This window comes from Zonotrichia albicollis, chromosome 18 (assembly GCF_047830755.1).
Source record: "Zonotrichia albicollis isolate bZonAlb1 chromosome 18, bZonAlb1.hap1, whole genome shotgun sequence".
NCBI lineage: Eukaryota > Metazoa > Chordata > Aves > Passeriformes > Passerellidae > Zonotrichia > Zonotrichia albicollis.
In genome coordinates, this window is record NC_133836.1 from 5,336,860 (window position 1) to 5,356,744 (window position 19,885).

At 48.3% G+C, this 19,885-nt stretch overlaps 1 protein-coding gene across 4 annotated transcripts in view; it reads right to left on the bottom strand.

Annotated features, from left to right (window-relative positions):
- The window catches only part of TTC28 (tetratricopeptide repeat domain 28), a 108,064-nt gene that overhangs the window by 26,497 nt on the left and 61,682 nt on the right, over positions 1 to 19,885 (bottom strand). For all 4 annotated transcript variants that reach the window (XM_074553940.1, XM_074553939.1, XM_074553942.1 and 1 more), the window contains 5 exons: positions 18,836 to 19,108; positions 17,690 to 17,820; positions 5,107 to 5,614; positions 1,156 to 2,497; positions 316 to 839 (listed from right to left, as the gene is read on the bottom strand). In XM_074553940.1, coding sequence (XP_074410041.1) covers positions 316 to 839; positions 1,156 to 2,497; positions 5,107 to 5,614; positions 17,690 to 17,820; positions 18,836 to 19,108 — 2,778 coding nt within the window. The remainder of the gene's footprint in view (positions 1 to 315; positions 840 to 1,155; positions 2,498 to 5,106; positions 5,615 to 17,689; positions 17,821 to 18,835; positions 19,109 to 19,885) is intronic.

A 19,885-nucleotide genomic window follows, 5' to 3' on the forward strand; every position in this document is an offset into this window, starting at 1 on the left:
AGATTCATGCTCTGAGGCACCTAAGATGCCCTGAGGAAGGCATAGATCATGCTTTGTCCAGAGGACACCAAGAAGGCTCCAACTGAGATGGCAGGATGGCTGTAACAGCTCCACAGACAGCTATTCACAGATGCTCAGCAGTAGCTGTGGATGTCTGCAAGAGCTTCTGCACTTCTGTGTATTTCCAGAAGTGATCAAAGGCCACTGTCAAACACATCTTTTTTGATCCATGCTTACAGTACCTCACTTCTCCCCGTCTTCAGATCTCCCACCCTTCTGACCCTACATTCTCTATTGTGCAACTCATCCTCTCACCTTCCTGCAGGTACATCACAGCCTGCGAGTAGTTCTGTAAAGCATGATGAGTCCTCCCCAGGCTGCTGTAGGACACGGTTTTGGCCACGAGGTCGTTCATCTGCGCCGCGATGCTGAGGTGCTGCTCCTGATACACCACAGCCCTCTCGTAGGTGCCCAGGGACTCGTAGGTGAGGCCCAGGTTGCCATAGGCGCGGCCCTGCCCCGCGGGGTTCTTGGTCTCCTCGGCGATCTGCAGGTCCAGCTGGTGGTACTGCAGGGCTGTCTCGTACTCGCCCATCTGCTGGTAGACCCCGCCCAGGCCACAGGCGGCATCGCTCTCCAGGGCTCGGTCCTTCATCTCCCGGGCGATGTTCAGCTGCCTCTCCAGGCAAGAGATGGCTTGCTCGTAGTTGCCCAGCTGGCTGTGCAGGCTCCCCAGCTCCCCGTAAGCCTGGGCTTTGTTAAATGCCTCCCCCAGCTCGTGTGCCACTACGAGCCTCTTCTCAAAGCACACCAGAGCCTGCTGTAAACTTCCCATGGCCCTACAAGGGAAGAAAACAGCAGTGTTTATTTTGTCGGTATTTCCTTGAAAGAAGGTGTTTTGCCATTTCCCATGGAGGCCAGGGGCTTTCCCCCAGTAGACATCCCCAGCACTTTTGAATCAACCTCCTCCTCCTCTCTGGATACTTCACAATTTGAGCTGTCAGCAGAGTCCTCAGCATCCACAGGACTCTAACTCATTCCTGTGTCACATCACTTTGTGTGTGTGTGAGGCCCTCAGACACAGCCCATCAGCACCACACTGCATTGATTGCACTTGTACTTCACTGACACCACAACACACGTGCAGCTCCTTACCTGTGCCCACTGCCCAAGCCTCGGTAGGCCTTTGCCTGATCTTGCATACGGTTCAAGCTTTGAGCCACAGACAGGTACTGTTCATAATACTTTATAGCTTCCTCAAAATCTCCCAGAGCCTCATAACAATCTCCCAGGTTCCCATAGGCTCGGCCCCGATCCAGTACGGATTCGTTCCCGCTGAGCTGCTGCAGCATGGCCAGCTGCTGCTCAAAGTAGCCAATGGCTTCCTCCATGACATTCATGTTCATCTTGGTAATGCCCATGTTACCGTAGACCTGGGCTTCGATGCTGGGGTCCTTCAACTTCTGCCCCAGCTCCAGCTGCTCTTCGTAGCACTTGAAGGCCATGGTGTACTTCCCAAGTGACATGTACACTGCAGCAAGGTGACCATGTGCTCTGCATTCACCCGACATATCCCCCAGCTCCTGGTACACCTCCAGCTCCTGCGTGTGGTAACCCAAAGCCTTGTCACATTTCTGCACCATCCTGTATGCAGAGCCCAGGGCTGCATAGGCATTGGCTTCCAGCCTCCTGTCTTTAACGTGATGGGCTAAGCTCAACTGCTGCTCATAAAATTTTATTGCACCATGTACATCTTTTTTACAGACAAAAATATCCCCCAAGTTCCCCAGAGCTCGGAATTTGGCCTGGGAATTGTTCAGAGACTGTGCCAGGGACAGCAGGTACTTTTGACACTCCTCTGCTTTGTTGAAGTCCATCAAGGCTTTGAAGGCCAAGCCGAGGTTGCAATAGGCTTTGGCTTGGCTCAGCTTGTCATGAAGATCCTTTGCTAGGGCAAGATCCTGCTCGTAGTACTTAACAGCTTCCTCATAGTTCCCGAGGCAATAATGGGCATAGCCAAGGTTGTGGCAAACCTTCCCCTCTCCCTCCATGTCCTGCAGCTCTGGGGACAGGCGCAGGTACTGCTCATAGTATGGAGCCGCCTGCACGAACTCTCCCCGTGTGCAGTGGAAGTTGCCCAAATTGCTGAGGGCTCGTGCCTCGCTCTGGATGTCCCGCAGCTCCCGGGCGATGTTGAGATGATTCTGGTAGTGCTGCAGAGCGCGGTCGTGGGCCCCCAGAGCCTGATAAGCCACAGCCAGGTTGCCATGTGTGGATGCCTGAGAAGCTCGGTCGTTGACTTCCATGGAGATCTGCAGCTCCTGCCGGTGGTACTTGACGGCCTGGTCGTACATGCCCAGGGCGTTGTAGGCGTTGCCCATGTTGCCGTAGGCCCGGCCCTGGGCCGCGTAATCGCTCAGCTCCTGCGCTATGGACAGGTGTGTCTTGTGCAGCCGCAGCGCCGTGTCATAGTCACCCTTCATCTGGTGAATGATTCCTGGAAAACAGCAGAAACCAGCTCAACAAACACAGGGCTCTGTACGAAACCTCTGCAGCATCCTGCACGCCAGGGCTGCCTGCAGCCCAGCCCCTTCCCTGCCATTTGTTCAGCCCTTCTGCCTCCTTGCTTCTGACAGGGAAAGCACAGGGAAGGTTTAGGTTTCATGTTATACAAAAGCATCCATTCACCACAACAACCAGACACAGTCTGGCCCTATAAAATCACTGTTTATTTCCAGAAGTGATACCTGGTAGCTCCAGAGCTCAGACTCAACACATTCAGTGAGACAGCACTTGCAGATGCTTTTCAATTTCAGTCGAATCATCTTGCATTTGTTATGAGACATGGGAACGGGAGCTCTGGTTCTGCTGATGATACCACCTACACTTCAATTAAATCCTGTGCTAATAATGCCTGTGGCTACTTTGCAAACACCTGGGAACAAGCCTGGAGGTTTGGGAGCCACTGAAGGAGGCCCTGCAAATGTTTTTTGACATTAATTGCAAAAGCTTAAAGAGAAAATATCTGCCATTTTTGGACAACATGATGAGCACATGAGAAGTACAGAAAAGAAGTACAGAAGTTCTCTTGGAGCTGGAAAGAGGCAGCACCAAGAGACTTTAAATTGTGTTCTATTAATAATGTGAACTGTCTTCTCTTCATCATAGTGAGAACCATTAAAACTGCAGAGGCTGGAAAGCCTGGTCTCCACATGGAGCCTGAGTGTTTGGAAATACCAGATGCTTTGCAAAGGTTAAGAACCTGAAACTTCTGGTTAAACTGCACGTCTTGTGAAAGGCTGATAGCTTGTGCTTCATCCTCAGTCCATCACCTCCTGCTCACCTCATCCCAGAGTACAGAGTATCTCCCTGCAGAACACTGCAGCAGCTGGGCTCTGTTACACTCCATGTCTGCCCTGCTTAACACTGGATCACACGCTTAAGGGTGCTTTCCATCTGCATTAGGGAAATGCAACAGAAAATGTCTGTTGCTTCAGCAGAGAGGCCAACTCTAACATTCTGGCCTAGAAACACACATTTAGATACATTTTTTTGCCTGTCAGCAGGGTTATTTTGATGAGGTTTTGTTTTGCATGTGGATTAGATGAAAGAGACAATTAAAACTTGACTTTTTGATTGGTACTGGATGCATTTTAAACAACAATAATAGAGTGTCTCAACAAGAACTGCATGTTCCCTTTCTCCAGTATAACTTAACTCTGACAGAGAAGACAAAAAATACAGCCAAATAACAGCTGAAACGTGAGACCCCGCGCTCAGAGAACTATTCTAACACAAAGTGTGGAGTGGCTGAGTCAGCATACCAACTCAAAGTTATATTTAGGCTAAAATCCAACACTGAGAAACATTCTCTGCTGCAGCAGTCCATCTCTCACATCTCTGCGTCTCCCCAGGACTGCAGCCACAGGGTCCCCAAGACAAGGTCCCACACTGGAGAAGAGATGGGGAATGTGGTTTGTGCTTTGCTGCTCATGCAAGACCTCCTCTGCCAGCCCTCCTGCCTGCTGGGTGCTGTCACATTAACAGAAACCTTGCTCATGCTCACTGCTCTCTCATGCTAAGCTGCCCACAAGCATTTTTGCATCACAAACCTATTTTGCCCCAAGGATCCGCCTCAATTTGTGTAAAGGAGGAGATTTGCAACACTAATTAAAAAGCTGTGATTGTTTTGTTTTCTGCAGTTCCCCTTATCTTCTTCATTCAGCTCCTGAAGACTCAGCTACTAAGAGAAATTAAGTAATTCATCAAGTTCTTTTCAATTACCTGCTGTTGATAACATCAGAGTACAATTAGCATCTACAAATGAACCAAGTGCCAACTGCCAAGCAGAAACAGGAGCTGATTTACAGCGTGGGGCAGCCTGCAAGGGCTGGGATTCAGGGGCTGCCAACAAACACTTATTTTGATATCCCAGCACCAGCCCTGCTTTGCTGTTCTCAGCCAACTGAGAACACATCCCAAAAAACAGCTGGAGCACTGGCAGCACAACTGCCACAGCCATGGCAGAGATGGAAATGCAACCTTGGTAACTCCCACATCTGGTGCTGTGAGGCAGCAGGAGAAATTAGGCTTCACTTGAATGGAACTCGGCCTCTCCCAGCCTGCCAATGCTGCTCCTTAGGTGAATGTAAGACTCCTATACCCTAGTATTTCAATGAGTATATTTGGAAAACAAACTTAGTTAGGATTTGATCCACGTGTCTCTCAACTAACAAGGCAGCAATATATCGACATATGGTGCTGACAACCTCCCAAAGAAATGGCCAGGTAACAAGCCACATCACTTCTTGCATTAGTGCAAGAATTACATTTATTCCTAACTCCTGAAGAGCTCCTCAAATGCATTTTATCTTTTCATTTCCCTTTTGCTGTGAGTTTGTGCTTTCTAGTGTTTTTCTAAGGAATTTAATAATTGAACACGGAATGCAGTACAGCAGCATACAATCTGCCAAGGGCCTGTTTAATTTATTAAGGCAGCCTGGTGAAACTGGGGTGACTAAGAAGACAGCACACAGCAGATCTTGGCTATCTTAGCAGCAGCTCTCAGCATCCCATGACAAATTCTGCTCCATGTCAGGACCTTACCTAGATTGGAGGAGGCTCTGCCTTCAGCAGCTCGGTCCTGCAGGCTCTCAGCAATGTGCAACTGCTCTTCATGGTACTGCTTAGCCCTCTCCAGGTCTTGCATACATCGAGCTGCATGGCCCAGGCCAGCATAAGCTCTCATCTCAATGGCCTTCTCAGCCAGCTCCTGGGCCAGCTCCAGCACGTAGTTGTGGTAGGACATGGCCTTGTCGAAGTTCCTGCGGTAGTGGTAAGCACTGCCCAGGTTGCTGTAGGCTCGAGCCTCCTCCCGCTTGTTGCCCAGCTCCTTGGCGATCTTCAGGTGCTGCTCGTGGCACTGCACTGCGTTCTCAAAGTCCCCCATGGCGATGTACACTGCTCCCATGTTGCCCAGCTCCCGCGCCTCGGAGAGCTCATCCTTGGACTGCTTGGCGAGGAGCACGCACTGCTTGTGGCTGGCCAGGGCGTTGGGGTAGTCCCCGATGGCTGTGTACACGTGGCCCAGACTGCTCAGGGCTGAGGATGCTGCCTGCAGAGGAAAGGGAGACCATGTAAGTACAAGCACTCATGGCAACAAGTCAGATGGCCCCAGTCCTAGAAATCAAAACCATGAGAGGCCATTCTGGTGAAAGAATGTGACTATCAACTAGAAAACCTGCTCTCTGCAGCTCTAAACTGCTCAGGGCATCTTCTGTGGAGGCAGCAGGAAGGGATGGGGCAGCCTCAGGAGGACGTGGGTTGGACTACCTCTTTCTTTGATGTATGCAGTGTGTGTTTGTACCTGGCAGAGGGCAAGGACAGCACTGCAAAGATGCAGAGACTACTCAGGAGACAGAGTGATTGTTGTAGTTACTAACATCTTTCCATACCTCTGCTTCACCAAGTACACCATGCTCCAAAGAGCACAGCTCTTATTGTCACCCCACACAATCCTGGGAATGCAGCAAAGACAACAGTATTTCAGTAGCTGGATCCTCTGTCCCTTAGGCACACCCTACCTAAATACAGTGCTGTGAAAACCCAAGTTCCTACCACCAAGAAACAGCTGTATTTAATAAGAGAAATTATCTGAGAATCAGATTCTTCTGCCCTCTGCATCTCCCAGGATGCAGACCTGCCTTCCACCTGGCAGAGCCAGAGCTCCCAACCAGTCAGCAGGGCAAGGAGCCAAGGGCAGGGATGTGCTCCTCACACACTGCTGCCTCAGCAAGGCTGCTCACCCCAGCGTGCTGACCCCCACTCCTCTGCAGTTCCTGCATGTGCATCTCCTTTGCTGCCCAGCTGTGACCCAATTCCAAACCTCCCAAAAGGAGCTGTCAGGGTGAGGGCAGCAGCTGGCCAAGGGCTGCCCCTCACAGCTCCTGGGCAGTCCTGGCAGCGGCCCCAGCTCCTCCTCAGTACAGCCAGAGCAGAGCAGCTGCTGTTGGCGTGGCCACAGGCAGAGCTGGGACTGGCTCCTGCTCCATGCTGGTCACCCTGGCTGCAGAACTGGGGTGGTCTGGCCCTGGACAGGCTCTTCAGCAGCACAGTGACATAAATTCTTGGCTGACAATGTGAGGGAGAGCTCTTAGAGAGTTTGTGGGGGCCTGTTTGGAGGCTGTTACAAAACCAACACAAAAATTATTGCTCTGAATTGGACTCCATTTTTACACAAATCTTCATGAAGCTTAATATATACAGAGTGTTGAGTCACTTGCAATCTAAGTAGGGAAGAAAAGGGAAAAAACCAGATACAAGCAGCCATCTTCTACAGACCCAGACCAAAGCGGGGCCCATTACAGGCCTCAAGATGCATCAGAGCCCCCTTCATCCTAAAAGGAAGCATCATGCCCACTGCTGTGGAACAAGGCAGCAGCACCCCCTGGGCCAAGAAAAACCCTGTACAAAGCTGTGAGAACTCACCCAGCCTGAAAGTTCAGAAATTCTGCAAGACTGGCCACCACCAGCAACAGAACTTCTGTTATTGCTGGGAAGAGAATAGAAATGCCTTTCTGGAAAACAAGGAGTCAGTGAAATCTGGTGTCTCCTGGGGCTGCTAAAATAAAAAAAAAGTGGACATCCATGCGTGCAGATCGCTGAAAAGATGAGCTCTGGCCAAAAGCCATCAGGCAGAGACTCAGATGATGTTAATGGGCTATGGCTGGGGAAAAGAGGCATAAATGGAAAGCAGCAGATCTCAGATTGTGTGTGCACAAGAGAAACTTGACAGAAGCAGGGACTGCGCATCCCGCACATGGGAAGAAATCTTTAGGATGTCTCCTAGAATGGGAAGCAGATGATAGGAATTGAAATTTGTGAGGCTGGAAATGTTTATTCTTAGGGCTCCTAATCCCTTAGCCCAAGAGCATGCCCAGGCTCACATTAAAGACCTAGAATGAAGGGTACAAGTTTGGCAACCATTCTCAGAGCATGCAAAAACACTTGGCTGACATGCTTGAGTGCCCAGGGCTGGATTATCTAAACAAGGATGTGGCAGGAGGACTAGTGAAGCAGAAAAGAAAAGTAAGTTGAAGGAGACAAAAAGAGAAATAGAAAATAAAGGGTGAAGAACTGATGAAAAATATCACAACTTGATTACAAAGCTGAGGTTGTTTTGTTTTTTGTGGCTCACCCAGACACACAGACGAGGCAGGAAGGCCACCTCTGATGTGTCCTTCATTCCAATGGTCCTCATGTTTTATTCTGCACCAGCTTCCACTGTTACCTGACCTGAGAACAGCCCTTCTCAATCCTCTGGGAGTCAGCATGAGGACAACCTGTGGCACTCCTGGCTGCCCCAGGCTGGGGCTGATTGTGCAGCAGCAATTCTCACAAGATACCCATCAGAGCTCTGTGTGCTCTGGGGGCAGTAAGGGCAGCTTGCCCCTATAGCAGTGTTTAGGAACAATTTGGTGATAACATCTGCTGGGTGACTCCACTGACTCACTTCAAGGGATTAGGAATATATATAATATGAATTTATCCAGAAGATAAATTCATGACTGTGTATTTAATAAAATCCTCCACATTACAGGATCCACTGGGAACCCCAAGTGGCTCAGCCCCAAGAGGGATGGGGTGTTCCCTCCTTACTGCAGGGAGAGCACACAGCTGCCACATGGCAAACAGACTCCATCTCTGCTAGCACACACCTCTGCTTGGTAGCAGGGTGATGTGAGACTGCAGCTCCATACCACAGGGGGCTTGCAACAGCAAACAAAGAAAATCAATGTTTTATGTATCTGACAAAGACAAATTTTACAGTGGGGGTTGCTTACACCTCCAATTAAGCAATTTATCACTTTAATAGAAAGCAGATTCTTCTGCCATTGAGCTGAGGCACAGAAGGGAGTTCTGAAAAAGGTTCCTAAGTGCAGTCTTTCTCTCAGAAGCAACAGCCAGCTCAGGTTTTTCAGCTGAGTAAGGCAGAGTCTGATGTTAAACAGATGTGCATCACAGAATGGCACCTGACAATACAGAGATGCATTCCCTAGGTATTTCACCTTTGCTGGAGAATGGTCATTTCCCAATCATGTTACATTTAAACAAGCCTTCACCTGAGTGCACAGCCTGCTTAAATGAGAACACTCCATAATCATCTTGAAACGGACAAGGTAATGGAAAATGTTCTGCCTGGTATCTCACTGTAAGGTACCCTTAATCCCTGAACACAGACATTAATTAAGACTGATCAGAGATGGAGCATCCCTGCTTCATGCTGCTTCTTTCAACTTCCCTTCTCCCTGTGGGCACACAGTAATAGCAGCTTGATCCCACAGATGTAGTGGAGCTATATGCAGCAAATTACCATGGATATTCATCCCAGCTCTACTGGGGGCAGGCAGCAGCACCCCTGAAAGCCACTGCACCTCCTCATCTGCCCCCATCACCCCTCACCTGCATGCCCTTGCTCCTGAATGCAAGCAAAGCTGTGCTGGTTCACTGACAGTGCTCTGAGGGGAGCAGATTGTTCCAGAACAGACACACACACAGAGCTCTGAAAGCACAGGCTGAGTGCTGTGGGTAAACTCACTCAGTAAAACCTCACTGTGCCCTACACTGCTGGAATTGCTCCAGGTAGGAAGGCTCAGGATAACTGACCCCAGGGACACATCCCAGCTCTTTCTCTACAGGAGCTGTTTTACAGGTAAGGACCAAGGAGCTGCTATGTACACAGACAGGACAGCACTATGATGGGGGTACTTCCAGGACCTGCTAAAATGATAATTTGCTGTAAATTGCACTTTAGCTCCACTTCTATTAAGCCCTTTCAACATTTCTTCAGAATCCTCAGGTATGCCTCAGCCTGGCTTGGACAATGCCGGATTTATGCACAAAGACAAATCTCACATCCAAACAGAGCAGATGCCCCATCAAAATTAAAACTTGTCCTTCTCTCCTCCTTTCAAGGTGAGGCAGATGTGCCAGTGCCACATCCAGCTGTTTCCTTTGTGTGCCATGCTTTAGAAAATCAGAAAGGAAGCAGCAGGCAATACCCTCCCCTCTCACACATGATCATACACACAAAGAAGGAATGGATTTGCTTTTAGACAATTATTTACTGAGGGCAAAATATACTGAAATCAATATCCCTGGCAATCAATATCCTTATTTATTTGTAGAAAATCTCAGTCTTTAACAAAGAGCAAACCCCCAAAAAAGCCAAAGCCATGGAACAGCAGCACTAATATCTGAAAGCCTGAAAGGAGCTTTGTACCTAGCAAATGAAAGAGAACAACAAGGAATTAATGACACAATAGAAAGACTCAAAATATACAGCATAAAGAGATGGTCCTGGCTCCCATTTGATTAATGGGTAAAATCCACAGAGCTACTGCTCACAATAGAGCCTGCCATGGACTGTGCTGACAATCTGCTCCCAGCCCTCTCTGGTTTTACTTGCTCAGGAAATTGTTCATGTTTCAGAGGACTTCTCATTCTCCCTTTCCATGGCAAAAGCATCACATGAAGTACATGAATCCAGGCAAACCTGAGCAGCACTGGGGGTTTGACTGCCAGACCATTCACAGTTGTTCCTCTTCAAGGGGAATGCTGACTTTCAGCTGCTCATTTGGAGATCAAAATAAGGCTGCTCCATTCCAGTGGAAAATTCACTGACTCCATCTCCTCCCTTATCATTTAGGAGCAAGGTGCCTGTTTCTGCCTAGAACACTTGTAAAAGTAAACCTGAGCTATACCCTCAACAGAGTAATTTTGCAAATAGTTTTGACCAAGTTAGCAAGGTTTTGCTGGAAAATTGAAGCAACAACTATTTAATTCCATTTTTTAGGAGTAAATCTGCCTGTCACTCATACTGACCAGGCTGTTGATTGTGGCACCTGGTGCAACACCCCTCACCCTGTGGTGCTGGGGAGTGGGCTGCCTTTCTGGGTGGGCTCTGCAGAGCTCCACTCATTCTGCAAAGAAATCACACAAAAAACACCAGCCCAAGAACACTACAAAGGAGATCTCATCATCAAGCCTACCCATCACCTGGGGTTGATCTATCTTTACCCCAAGTAGCCCAAATTTGGTCTCTTTCTGGACATAATCTGAAAGGCTGCTGTGAGCAATCACTGTAGGGAGGATGGCTGACTTGACATTTTTAGTGGTGATGTAAGTATTCCTCAGTTAAAACCACAAGCTTCTCCATGGTGGTGACCCTGAGGAGTGACTCATACCCTGGTCAAAGTCAGGAAGAATAAGCCAGCAAGTCACAAAGTTGGATCTAACAAGTTCAAAGAAAACATCAACTCCTACAGCAGTGTGCTGACCTATGCCAACCCTTGCTACTCTTGTTCACAAGCTGGACATCCCCTCTCTGCAAACTCAATACAGAGGAGAAAAGCCCTGGCTGAGGTGGACCTCCTGAAAACCCAGAGTGCTGCAGCTGCAGCTCCTGCAGGAGTTTTCTGCTTCGTTTCTTTTCCTGCAGCCAGGTCCAGGCCTCAGCAGCAAGCTGAGCTTTGCAGACACTGTGAAAGTAAAACCAGAAGACTGCATTTCCTTCAGCTAAAATCCATGTGCTGTGGAGGTCAAATGGGGACATTTAAAGGAGATCCTCAGGAAGTATTACATTTCCCTCTGGAGTCACAAGTCCAAACAAAACAAAGCATATGGCCTTTTAGTGCATTCCCAAATTTCCTGCACCAGTCAGATTTCTCTTCCTTCTGTTTAATCCTATCACTTTTAAACCAGACAAACCTGTATGAATCCTGTCAAGCTGACTCTAAAATATCTGCTAAGGACAGAAAAAGGCAAAGAATTTATACTCTCAGATATAAATCCAAATGCTGAAGGTCAGGCACTAAGGCTGATTCGCATCACTGAACTCATCCTTTGAGGCACACAGGTGATTCAGTCTGAGCTGTAATACAGCACCAGTGGACCCAGAATTAGAAATGAACTCCAAAGATCAGTGTTCTCCCAGCAGCTGGCACTCAGCCTTCCTCCAGGGTACAAGGCAGTCTGCCCTGGATCCCTAATAAAGCAACACTGCTGTCTGCACTGAGAGGCTGGAATCATTTCCTCATCACAGCCTGCCTCTGACATCTTAGCCTATGTTTCCAGGCATGACAAACTGCTTTAGCCTGAAGACTCTTTCCAGTTCTCATTTGTAAGGTATTTATATCCTGTCCTCATTTTCCAGATTGTTTGCAAATATAACAAAACAACTGTGGTCGTAAGATTTTCAGATTTTTCCTTTCTGAAAAATGTGGCAGCCCCAGGGCCAGACCACCTCTTTGTATGGCTGAGAGCCACACAAATCCATCCCACAGGCAGGGACACTGCCATGGGCTCCCTCCTGTGCAGCTCATGAATGGATGGGATTCTACACAATCCAAAACTGTTGGTAAGGAGCACATCCTCTATGAGATTTAACTCAGAAGAACAGAAAAAATCCCCATTCTGCTGCTCCAAACCAGAATTCATACAAGGTCAGGGAGAAGGCTGAATCCATACAGCCCTGCTATTGACTGAAGAAGTGACTTTACAGACAAAGCAGGGCTGGAGGGACACCTGGAAAGCATTTCCCCTTCCCCTCAGGAAAGGGCAGAAAACCTTGGCTTTACAGAATTCACAGATTTCATTAGAAAGGAATGATCTATCTTTCCTTCTGCATCTCCTTCTGGAAACAAGAGGGTGAAATTTGATCTTTGATTTGCACAGCCTGAAGCGAGGAGCTGCACTCTACCAAATGTGAGAGCTTTATACTGAGTTCATTGCTTTGAAGGGGACTGGGAAAAATGACCAACACTGCAAACCTAAATAACTACTTTGTGAGATGCTCACAAAAGATGTTCAGATAGTTACAGAATGTTCAAATTCCCAACAAAATCCAAGCAAGGATTGTCTGCCCCAGTAACCATACTCAATAATACCCCTTCTCCAGGGATGCCAGGGCTTGGTGACCCCTCCCAGCCATGGCCCAGGTACATCCAGCAATCCCAGGTACATCCATGGCAATGCCTTCTGTATCAGGAAGCAGAGCACCCAGATTCTGGAATCTCCTGGGCTACAAGCCCATGGTTTCTCTTTCCAGTGGGAATTTCTGCATTCTGCTATTCCCCCTGCCACACAAGAACCCTCATAGATATGCCAGAGCAAGGTGACACAGAAAACCCACCAAAGCCTGCTTAATAAACATCTTTCTTCTGTGCTATTTAACTACCCAGTTCTAATTATCATCTTCATCATCCCCATTTCCTGCACATAGTCAGCCTTTCTGAACAAAATCTGCTGAAGCTGCAAACATGAACTCTGCCTTACATTTGCAATCGTTTTAAAAAGCATCTTGAGACAGCAAAACCTGGCTCATCCAGTTACTGAGAACACCCACCTGCTGCAGAGAATTCCCAGAGCCCCAGATGCTCGTGGAGATGTCCAGGGCAGCAGCCAGAGGCTGATACAAGGGTCAGTAACAAGAGGGCACTGAGCCCCAGCAGGTCTGCACCTTTTCCACCACAAACAGCTGCTTCCAGAGGGAGGTGGGGGGAAATCCGTTCAAAACCAGGCCAGGAATGATGGCTGCAAGCTGTTGGTCATCATCAGTCAACCCAAGACAGTACTGACACAGTCCATCAGTCTGTCCTTTGTTGACAGAGTGACAAAACTATCCTTTGTCCCTTCAAAAAGGAAAGAAGCCCAGAAGTTTCTCTCCTCAATTAGGTGAAAAAGCCACCCCACTGACAGGCCTAGGGGACTTCACCTCAAACATAAGGATGGCTAATTGGACAGAAGCCAAAAAGTTCCACCTGAGCAATTTACTAGAAAAAGAAGTGAACAAAGAAACTAATCACTTTTGTGAGGTGTTTTACCAGGAGCAAGGACCTTTTGCACCTGGCTTGGTATTTCTCTGTTTATTATTTTGCCTTTTATTAAACCTTTTTGTTTCCAACACTGCAACAAAAGCCATCCTGCTGATTTTTATGCCTCCAAGGGCAGCTGAGCTATCCTGGGTGTGTTATAGACCTCTGAGAGCTTATTAGACCTGACTCAAGGAGGCTCCTATAACAGTTCTCAGCTCTTTCCCTTCCCTCAGCCGCACTGCTGAGAAAAGAGACACCAGAAACTGCTCAGCTGCACCTAGGAGAATTCAGGGCTGCAGACAATCCTCTTTCTCACCCAACCCTTGTGTTCAGTCCTGCATGGTGCAGAGATGCTGCAGCCCAGGGAGAGGCTCAGCTCAGCTCAGAGCATGCCTGGCAGCCAACACAGAGGGGCTGCCAGCACCCAGTGGCTTCCTGGCAGCAGCATCCTCCCCAAGAGCTCCCTGCTGGCAGCACAAGCACTCATTTCATGATGGCTGGTTTGTGATCCTGCCACGCTGCCCTGCTATTTCTGAACAGCAGGGCTGTAATCGAAGGCGTCTGAGGGCCCAGGAGAGCAGGGAGCTATGAGACTGAGAGTTCCTGTGGTGTCCATGGGCTCTGCATGGCAGGATTCAAGCACAGCCTTTGTCAGGGTTTGCACACTGCACCCAAGGAGCTCCACAGCTTTCTCTTTCCTGTCCATCCAAAACTCAAGTGTTACTTCTCTATATGAAATGCTCTGGAAGGAACATTCAAAAGGGTCATCAAAAAGGGTCACCCCAACCTGTCCCAAGAAATCACACATCACTGGCTCTACATGGCACTCTGGCCCTACAGAATTCCTAATACAAGACAGTTCTGGACACCTGAGGAGCAGCTAGCAATGAAAAGGGACACAGGGGACTAATCTTACAGGCACTGAAAGCTTTCACATTTACATTTTGATTCTATTCTTTCCTCTGATCCTGGCATAGCTCATCAGCTGCATAATCCTTGTCTAAATCACAGCTTGTGATGTGGCATCAACACATCCTACCTACATGAGTTACCTGATGGTTTCCAGGAGATTAGGCTACCTGCTGTTAAAACCAAAGCAATTAATTCAGAAATAGAATATAGACATAACACTCAGCATCTGCATTATGGGCTGGTGCAACTGCAGCCCTTAGACCACTCTGAGGAGAAACAGGCTGCAAGCTTCTGCTGCTCATCAGAGCCAGCTTTTGTGACAAGAAAAAGACAACAAGCTAAATAATGTGATGCAGTCTTCCCTGCTATCATCTGCCACTCCTCCTCTGGCACATTCCAGCACCTTGGCTGCTGCTTTGGGGAACCTCTCTTTGTTCAACTCCCAGCACTTTCATGAGCACTAAGCAGAGACTGGAAAAAAGAGCAGCAGCCCAAGCTAGCAGAATGGGATTTCCTTGGCACATGGACTGCTGGACAGTAGTGCTGACATTTCAGACACAGAGAGCATGGAAAACATCACAAGAACATGAGGCTGCTGCTGCTCCAGGACAGTGCTGTGACTCTTTATCCATCTCAATCAATCAGCAAGGAATAAAGACAACATTTCACTCCACTGCAGCCAGGTCTGCTCAGAGTGAACCCTCCTGTTCCTGCTCAGTGGCAATGACCCCTGCACAGGCAGCAGTTCCTTCCTGCAGGACAGGAGAGGGTGAACTCCAACAGCCTGCAGCTGGCTCTGAGTGAGGAAAAGACAAGACCAGGGCCCCACCAGCCCAGGAAAGTTTGATTTTCCACCTCTGCACAAATTGCATGGGCCTTAGTTGGAGCTGGTGCCAAGATCAGCTCCTGAGGTGCCACAGGCCTCAAGCAGGGTCCTGCAGCCCCCTGCCCATGTGTTCCCTGTGAGTTCAGTTGGGCTGTGAGCACTCTCCTCACTCAGGATGGGATGGTTACACTTTGTTCTGCTGCCATGGGGCACACAATGAGTGATGCCCACCCTGCCACCAGTGACAAGGCTGAAGCAGGGACAGGACTGGCCACAGAACTAGCTCATTTGAATTTCCTGACCAGCTGCTGAAGCTGGTTAAAAAATCCATCCCATTCCTTACCTGAGGTGTCTGTTTCATGGTGCCCTTCACAGCATCTCACTAAGAACCAGTCTTCTCTCTCACCTGCACAGACCAAACCCATCCTTGTGTTCAATCCCCCAAATTCCCTCTTACAGACACGACAGATATGCCAAATCCCAGTGACACCTGCCCCATGCTCTCTCTGGACATAGTACAGCTAAACAGCTCTGACTTCTCCCCACACTGACTGAAGGAGCAAATGGCCTGCCTGGACACAGAGCCTGTGTTTGTAACAGAGGCTGCACAGACTCCCTGGGCCAAGGAGGAAAAACATGTAAAATCCTGAGTGTCTGTGAGCAGCTGAGATGCCTCCCTGCTCAGCTGACAGCTCCCCTTCTCCAGGTCTGCATGGGGGAGGACAGACCTGAGTGCTGTGCTCCAAACAGACCCTCTGCAACCTCCTCCTCCATTTATGGGCAGCACAACACAGCAAACATTTGCTCCAGCAGCCTCGGAACCTGACAGCCCCTCCAAAGACAGCAGTATCCCATACAAAGGAGCACTTTTTACCTTTTCTGCCAATTCTTTGTACAGTCAGGGGTAAAACAATTACCTCATTACAGTCACACACCAAATTCCCTTCTGCTGGAATTCACATCAGCCCTACTGCAACTTTATAACATTTGCATTATAAAAATGTCTGCAAAGGAGGCCAAGAAAAACAGCTTTTTGTTCAGAGGAAGCTCTGTGGTCAAGATGATGTCATCAGAAAGCGCCAAATTAATTTCCTGTGGTTACATCCTACAGGAAATCCAAGAAGCTCAGCTTTCTTGCTAAACCAAGTAGTCATTTGTTGTCAATAACTGTTAATTATGTGCCCAGATGTGTCATGAACTAAGGACTATTACCATTAGCCCTCATTCCCTGGACTCCCCTCAGCGAGATCTGTTTAAATCAGTGGGCTGAACACCAGGAAAATGCTCCAACCCCACATCCCAGGCCAGCCTGGGGTTCTGGGGCTGCTGTGCTCTTGGCCAGCACATCAACTCCCCTGCTGCTGCCTCCATGCCCCACAACGGGGATGAAACCCATGGGGCTCTTCCATGGGGCAAGAAACCCCACAGAAGAGCAGCAGCCACACACGTTACTCTGTCAGCAGCAACAGGGACCCAGATCAAGAAAACTCCACAAACAATGACAAGTAACAGCTTTTGTGCTCTTCATGAACAGAAACAAGGAAATCAGGAGTGATTCAGGAGGTTTTCCAGCTGGTAAAATAATCAAGAAAATGTCTAACAAGTCCCTTCCCCAGCCACAGTTCTTCCACAATCTACTAAAGATGCATTTTTCCAGGGCTCATTGCTATTTAACTTACCAAGTTAGTAAAGCAGTAAAGCATTTAGCAAATTCTAGCAGATTTTTTCCACAACTTGCCAATGGGAAATTGATCTTCCTCAGCTTTTAGATCTCCCCCAAAACCCCTTGTGCTTACAGGAATTCTCACCTGCCCTGCTGCCTTGCAATCATCAGTCTCCATTTTCCCATTCACACTAGAGGGGAATCCCAGGAGCAGGGGATAGGTTTTGTATCTGTGCACTAAAATATGATTCTGTCCTTACAGTGAACTTTCAGTAGAAATGCCTTGGGACAGCCTCCTCAGGCCATGCAGCCACTTCCCTGCACTGGCAGGGAGCCCAGCATAACTGAATGGTCAAGGCAAAGCAGATCCTGCACAATTTGTTTTCAGGTTTACATGGGTTCTTTTTGCTCTCACTGGTGTTTAGACTAAGTGTATTTTATGCAAGCACTGGGGATAGGGATCTTGCCCATTTCTTGGCAGGAAAAGGCAAAACTTAAGAGGCAGCTTAGCAGAGTCCAGTCAGTCCCAGTCCTGTAACACTGGGAAATGTGCTGAGGACAGAGGGCTCAGCTGCAGCAATGTGGTACTGACACTGACCCAGCAGCAGCTCCCAGCCCTGGAGCCCAGAGCCTCTGAGCTGTAGGAATGTGGATGGTAAGGGACAGGGAGGCAAAAGGACCTGCTCAGAGCCCAGAGATGGGGGAGGCAAATGGGCAACCCAAGCATCCTGCCCCTCACACTCACATATCATTATCTACAAAGACTTTCCTCAACAAAAGACAAGTGGATACCCAGGAGGAGAAGTCACAGCTCTCAAATTCTTGGGGTAAAACAGAGCAGACAAGTAATTTTGATCTCTCTGGAAAACCATGCAGAGCAGACTACCAGGTTTGATTGTTTAAAAGGCTTCCTACCTCTCTGTCCTTGAGCTTCATGGCAAGCACCAGCTGATGTCTGTGGTTAGTAAGGGCTTCCCGGTAATTTCCTTTGGAGAAGAATGCAGAGCCCAGATTTCCATGAGCTCGGCATTCTCCTGTCTGGTCACCTGTGTCACATGCAAACAAAACAAAGATTAGCTAATACAGGCACTGCTGGAAGCATCCAGTGGGAAGACTGAAACATGGGGTACAAGTGATGCTGTGATGTGAGAACCAGCATTAGAACAAACTCATCTTTATGTTTAATACACAGCCAAACTTTTCTCTTTGCTGGCCTTCAGAAACTTCTAAGTAGCCATCAATCTTATTTTTAGAATTGTTTTACTTTCTTCTGTGGCCTAACACTTGGCAATTTTCCATTCCTCCCTGTTTATTCCTTGCTTGACATTGTGAAGGTCAGACAATGGCCAAGGCCTAGAATAAGCACAAAGCACGCCAGCTTTCTCCAGAAAGCAATTCTGCAGCACAGCTCAGCTCAGATGTACAAAGTACACCTACAACCATCTCAAAGAGAGCAGTCCCTATGCTCTGAGTGAACAGTCCTGGCTCAAGCCTTTGGGCATTGTCTCTCCAGCTCTGCACAGCCAGGGCTTTGTCTCACACCTGTCTGCTCTCCTACAGCATCCCATGAAGCCAAATGCTCTCACTGTTGTGCAGAATATACTGAACTCATGGGGAATTTTTGGATTTGTTTATTTTTAAACACTCTTTCTTCATTATTGTGTCACTACTGATTTGTTCCTTCCCTGGCTACTGCCCTAGAATCTCAGGTTAAGTACTTTTGTCCATCTTGGAAAAGCAGATGGCTTCATTTAAGACACATGTAGGGTTTTGAGCCCAAGTCAACACAGGGAATAAAAGCAATTCTCACATACATGACATCAGGTAATTAGAAGACCCAGTAAAACCTTAGCACACTCACTGATCATCTGCCCCTTCACACAGGCAGGCAAACAGGGATGCACAAACCTGCAGGCTGCACATTTCAGAAGCTTCAGATCAGATTTAGCACCTTGTGAAAACCCACAGAGCATTCCAGAGAGATGCTGATCATTAACTTAGCTCTTGATTTGCTTCATCAGTGCCCACCCAGCACTCCAGGAGTGAAAGGAGCATTCTTACCTAAACTCTTGGCCACGTCCAAGTCCTGCTGCATGTATCCAGTGCTTTTCTCCGTGTTCCCCAGGGACCAGTAGGCGCTGCTGAGCGCAGAGAACACTGAGCCCCGCAGCTTCAGGCTGCACGTGCCAATCTTCAGGGCAGCCTCCAGCACCACCACAGAGGCCCCATGGTGGCCTGCAGTCAGGAGCTCCTGGCCAATCACGGACACCACAACAAAGGGGCTCTTGTCCAGCTTCATCTTCTGCAGTTGTTGGTAGGTGGGCTCCAGGGACTCTGAAGCGCAAAACCAAAGACAGAGGTACTCAGCAAACCAATTTGCATCAGGAATCACCTTCAAACTCATCTTGACTTTTTTATAAACAGATGACACATGACTTAAGGGCCAGACAGCCCAGATTTAACGAAGATTTATTAAGGGAGCTTGGGGCTCAAAGGTACCATCTAAGATGTGGCACATCAAGACAGATCACCTGGCAAGCTGCTGTTTGCCTTGCAGAAAGCACTTCAGGAAGGCAGCATAAAAATAGAGCTTAGAGCAGCCTCAGCATAGAGCAGTCTCATCCTGAGCTCCGAAGTCTGGCCTAATGGCAGAAGGAATACAGAAGATATCTGTGGAATTTTGTAGGAGACTGGAAATGGGCCATCTGCAGTGTCTGAGAGCATTGCAGTTCTTGCTTTTTGAGTACAAATCTTCAGATGAATGTCTCCAAAGTCTGTGCCTGTCCAGATACCCAAGCACATGATTTGTGCTAAGAGAGGTGAGCAAAACTGCAGAAAGAAGCTGCTCTTTCTACAGGGGGCAGTGCTTCTGTGGCATGATAGCACTGGACCTGCCCAACTGCTTCAATTTGTCTAACTGCATCAGGGAGCACAGTTGATACACAGCTGCAGGGCAGTCAGCCAGAGATCATCCTGCCAAATTTGGGGATGCTCCCACAGAATACCATGTAGCCTGCAATCTAAGCAGCAGCCTTAGTACCTTTGGGGAGCAAATCAAATTGCATTCCCCAGGTAACTGCTGTATAGGACAGAAACTTCCAGAAGAATTCG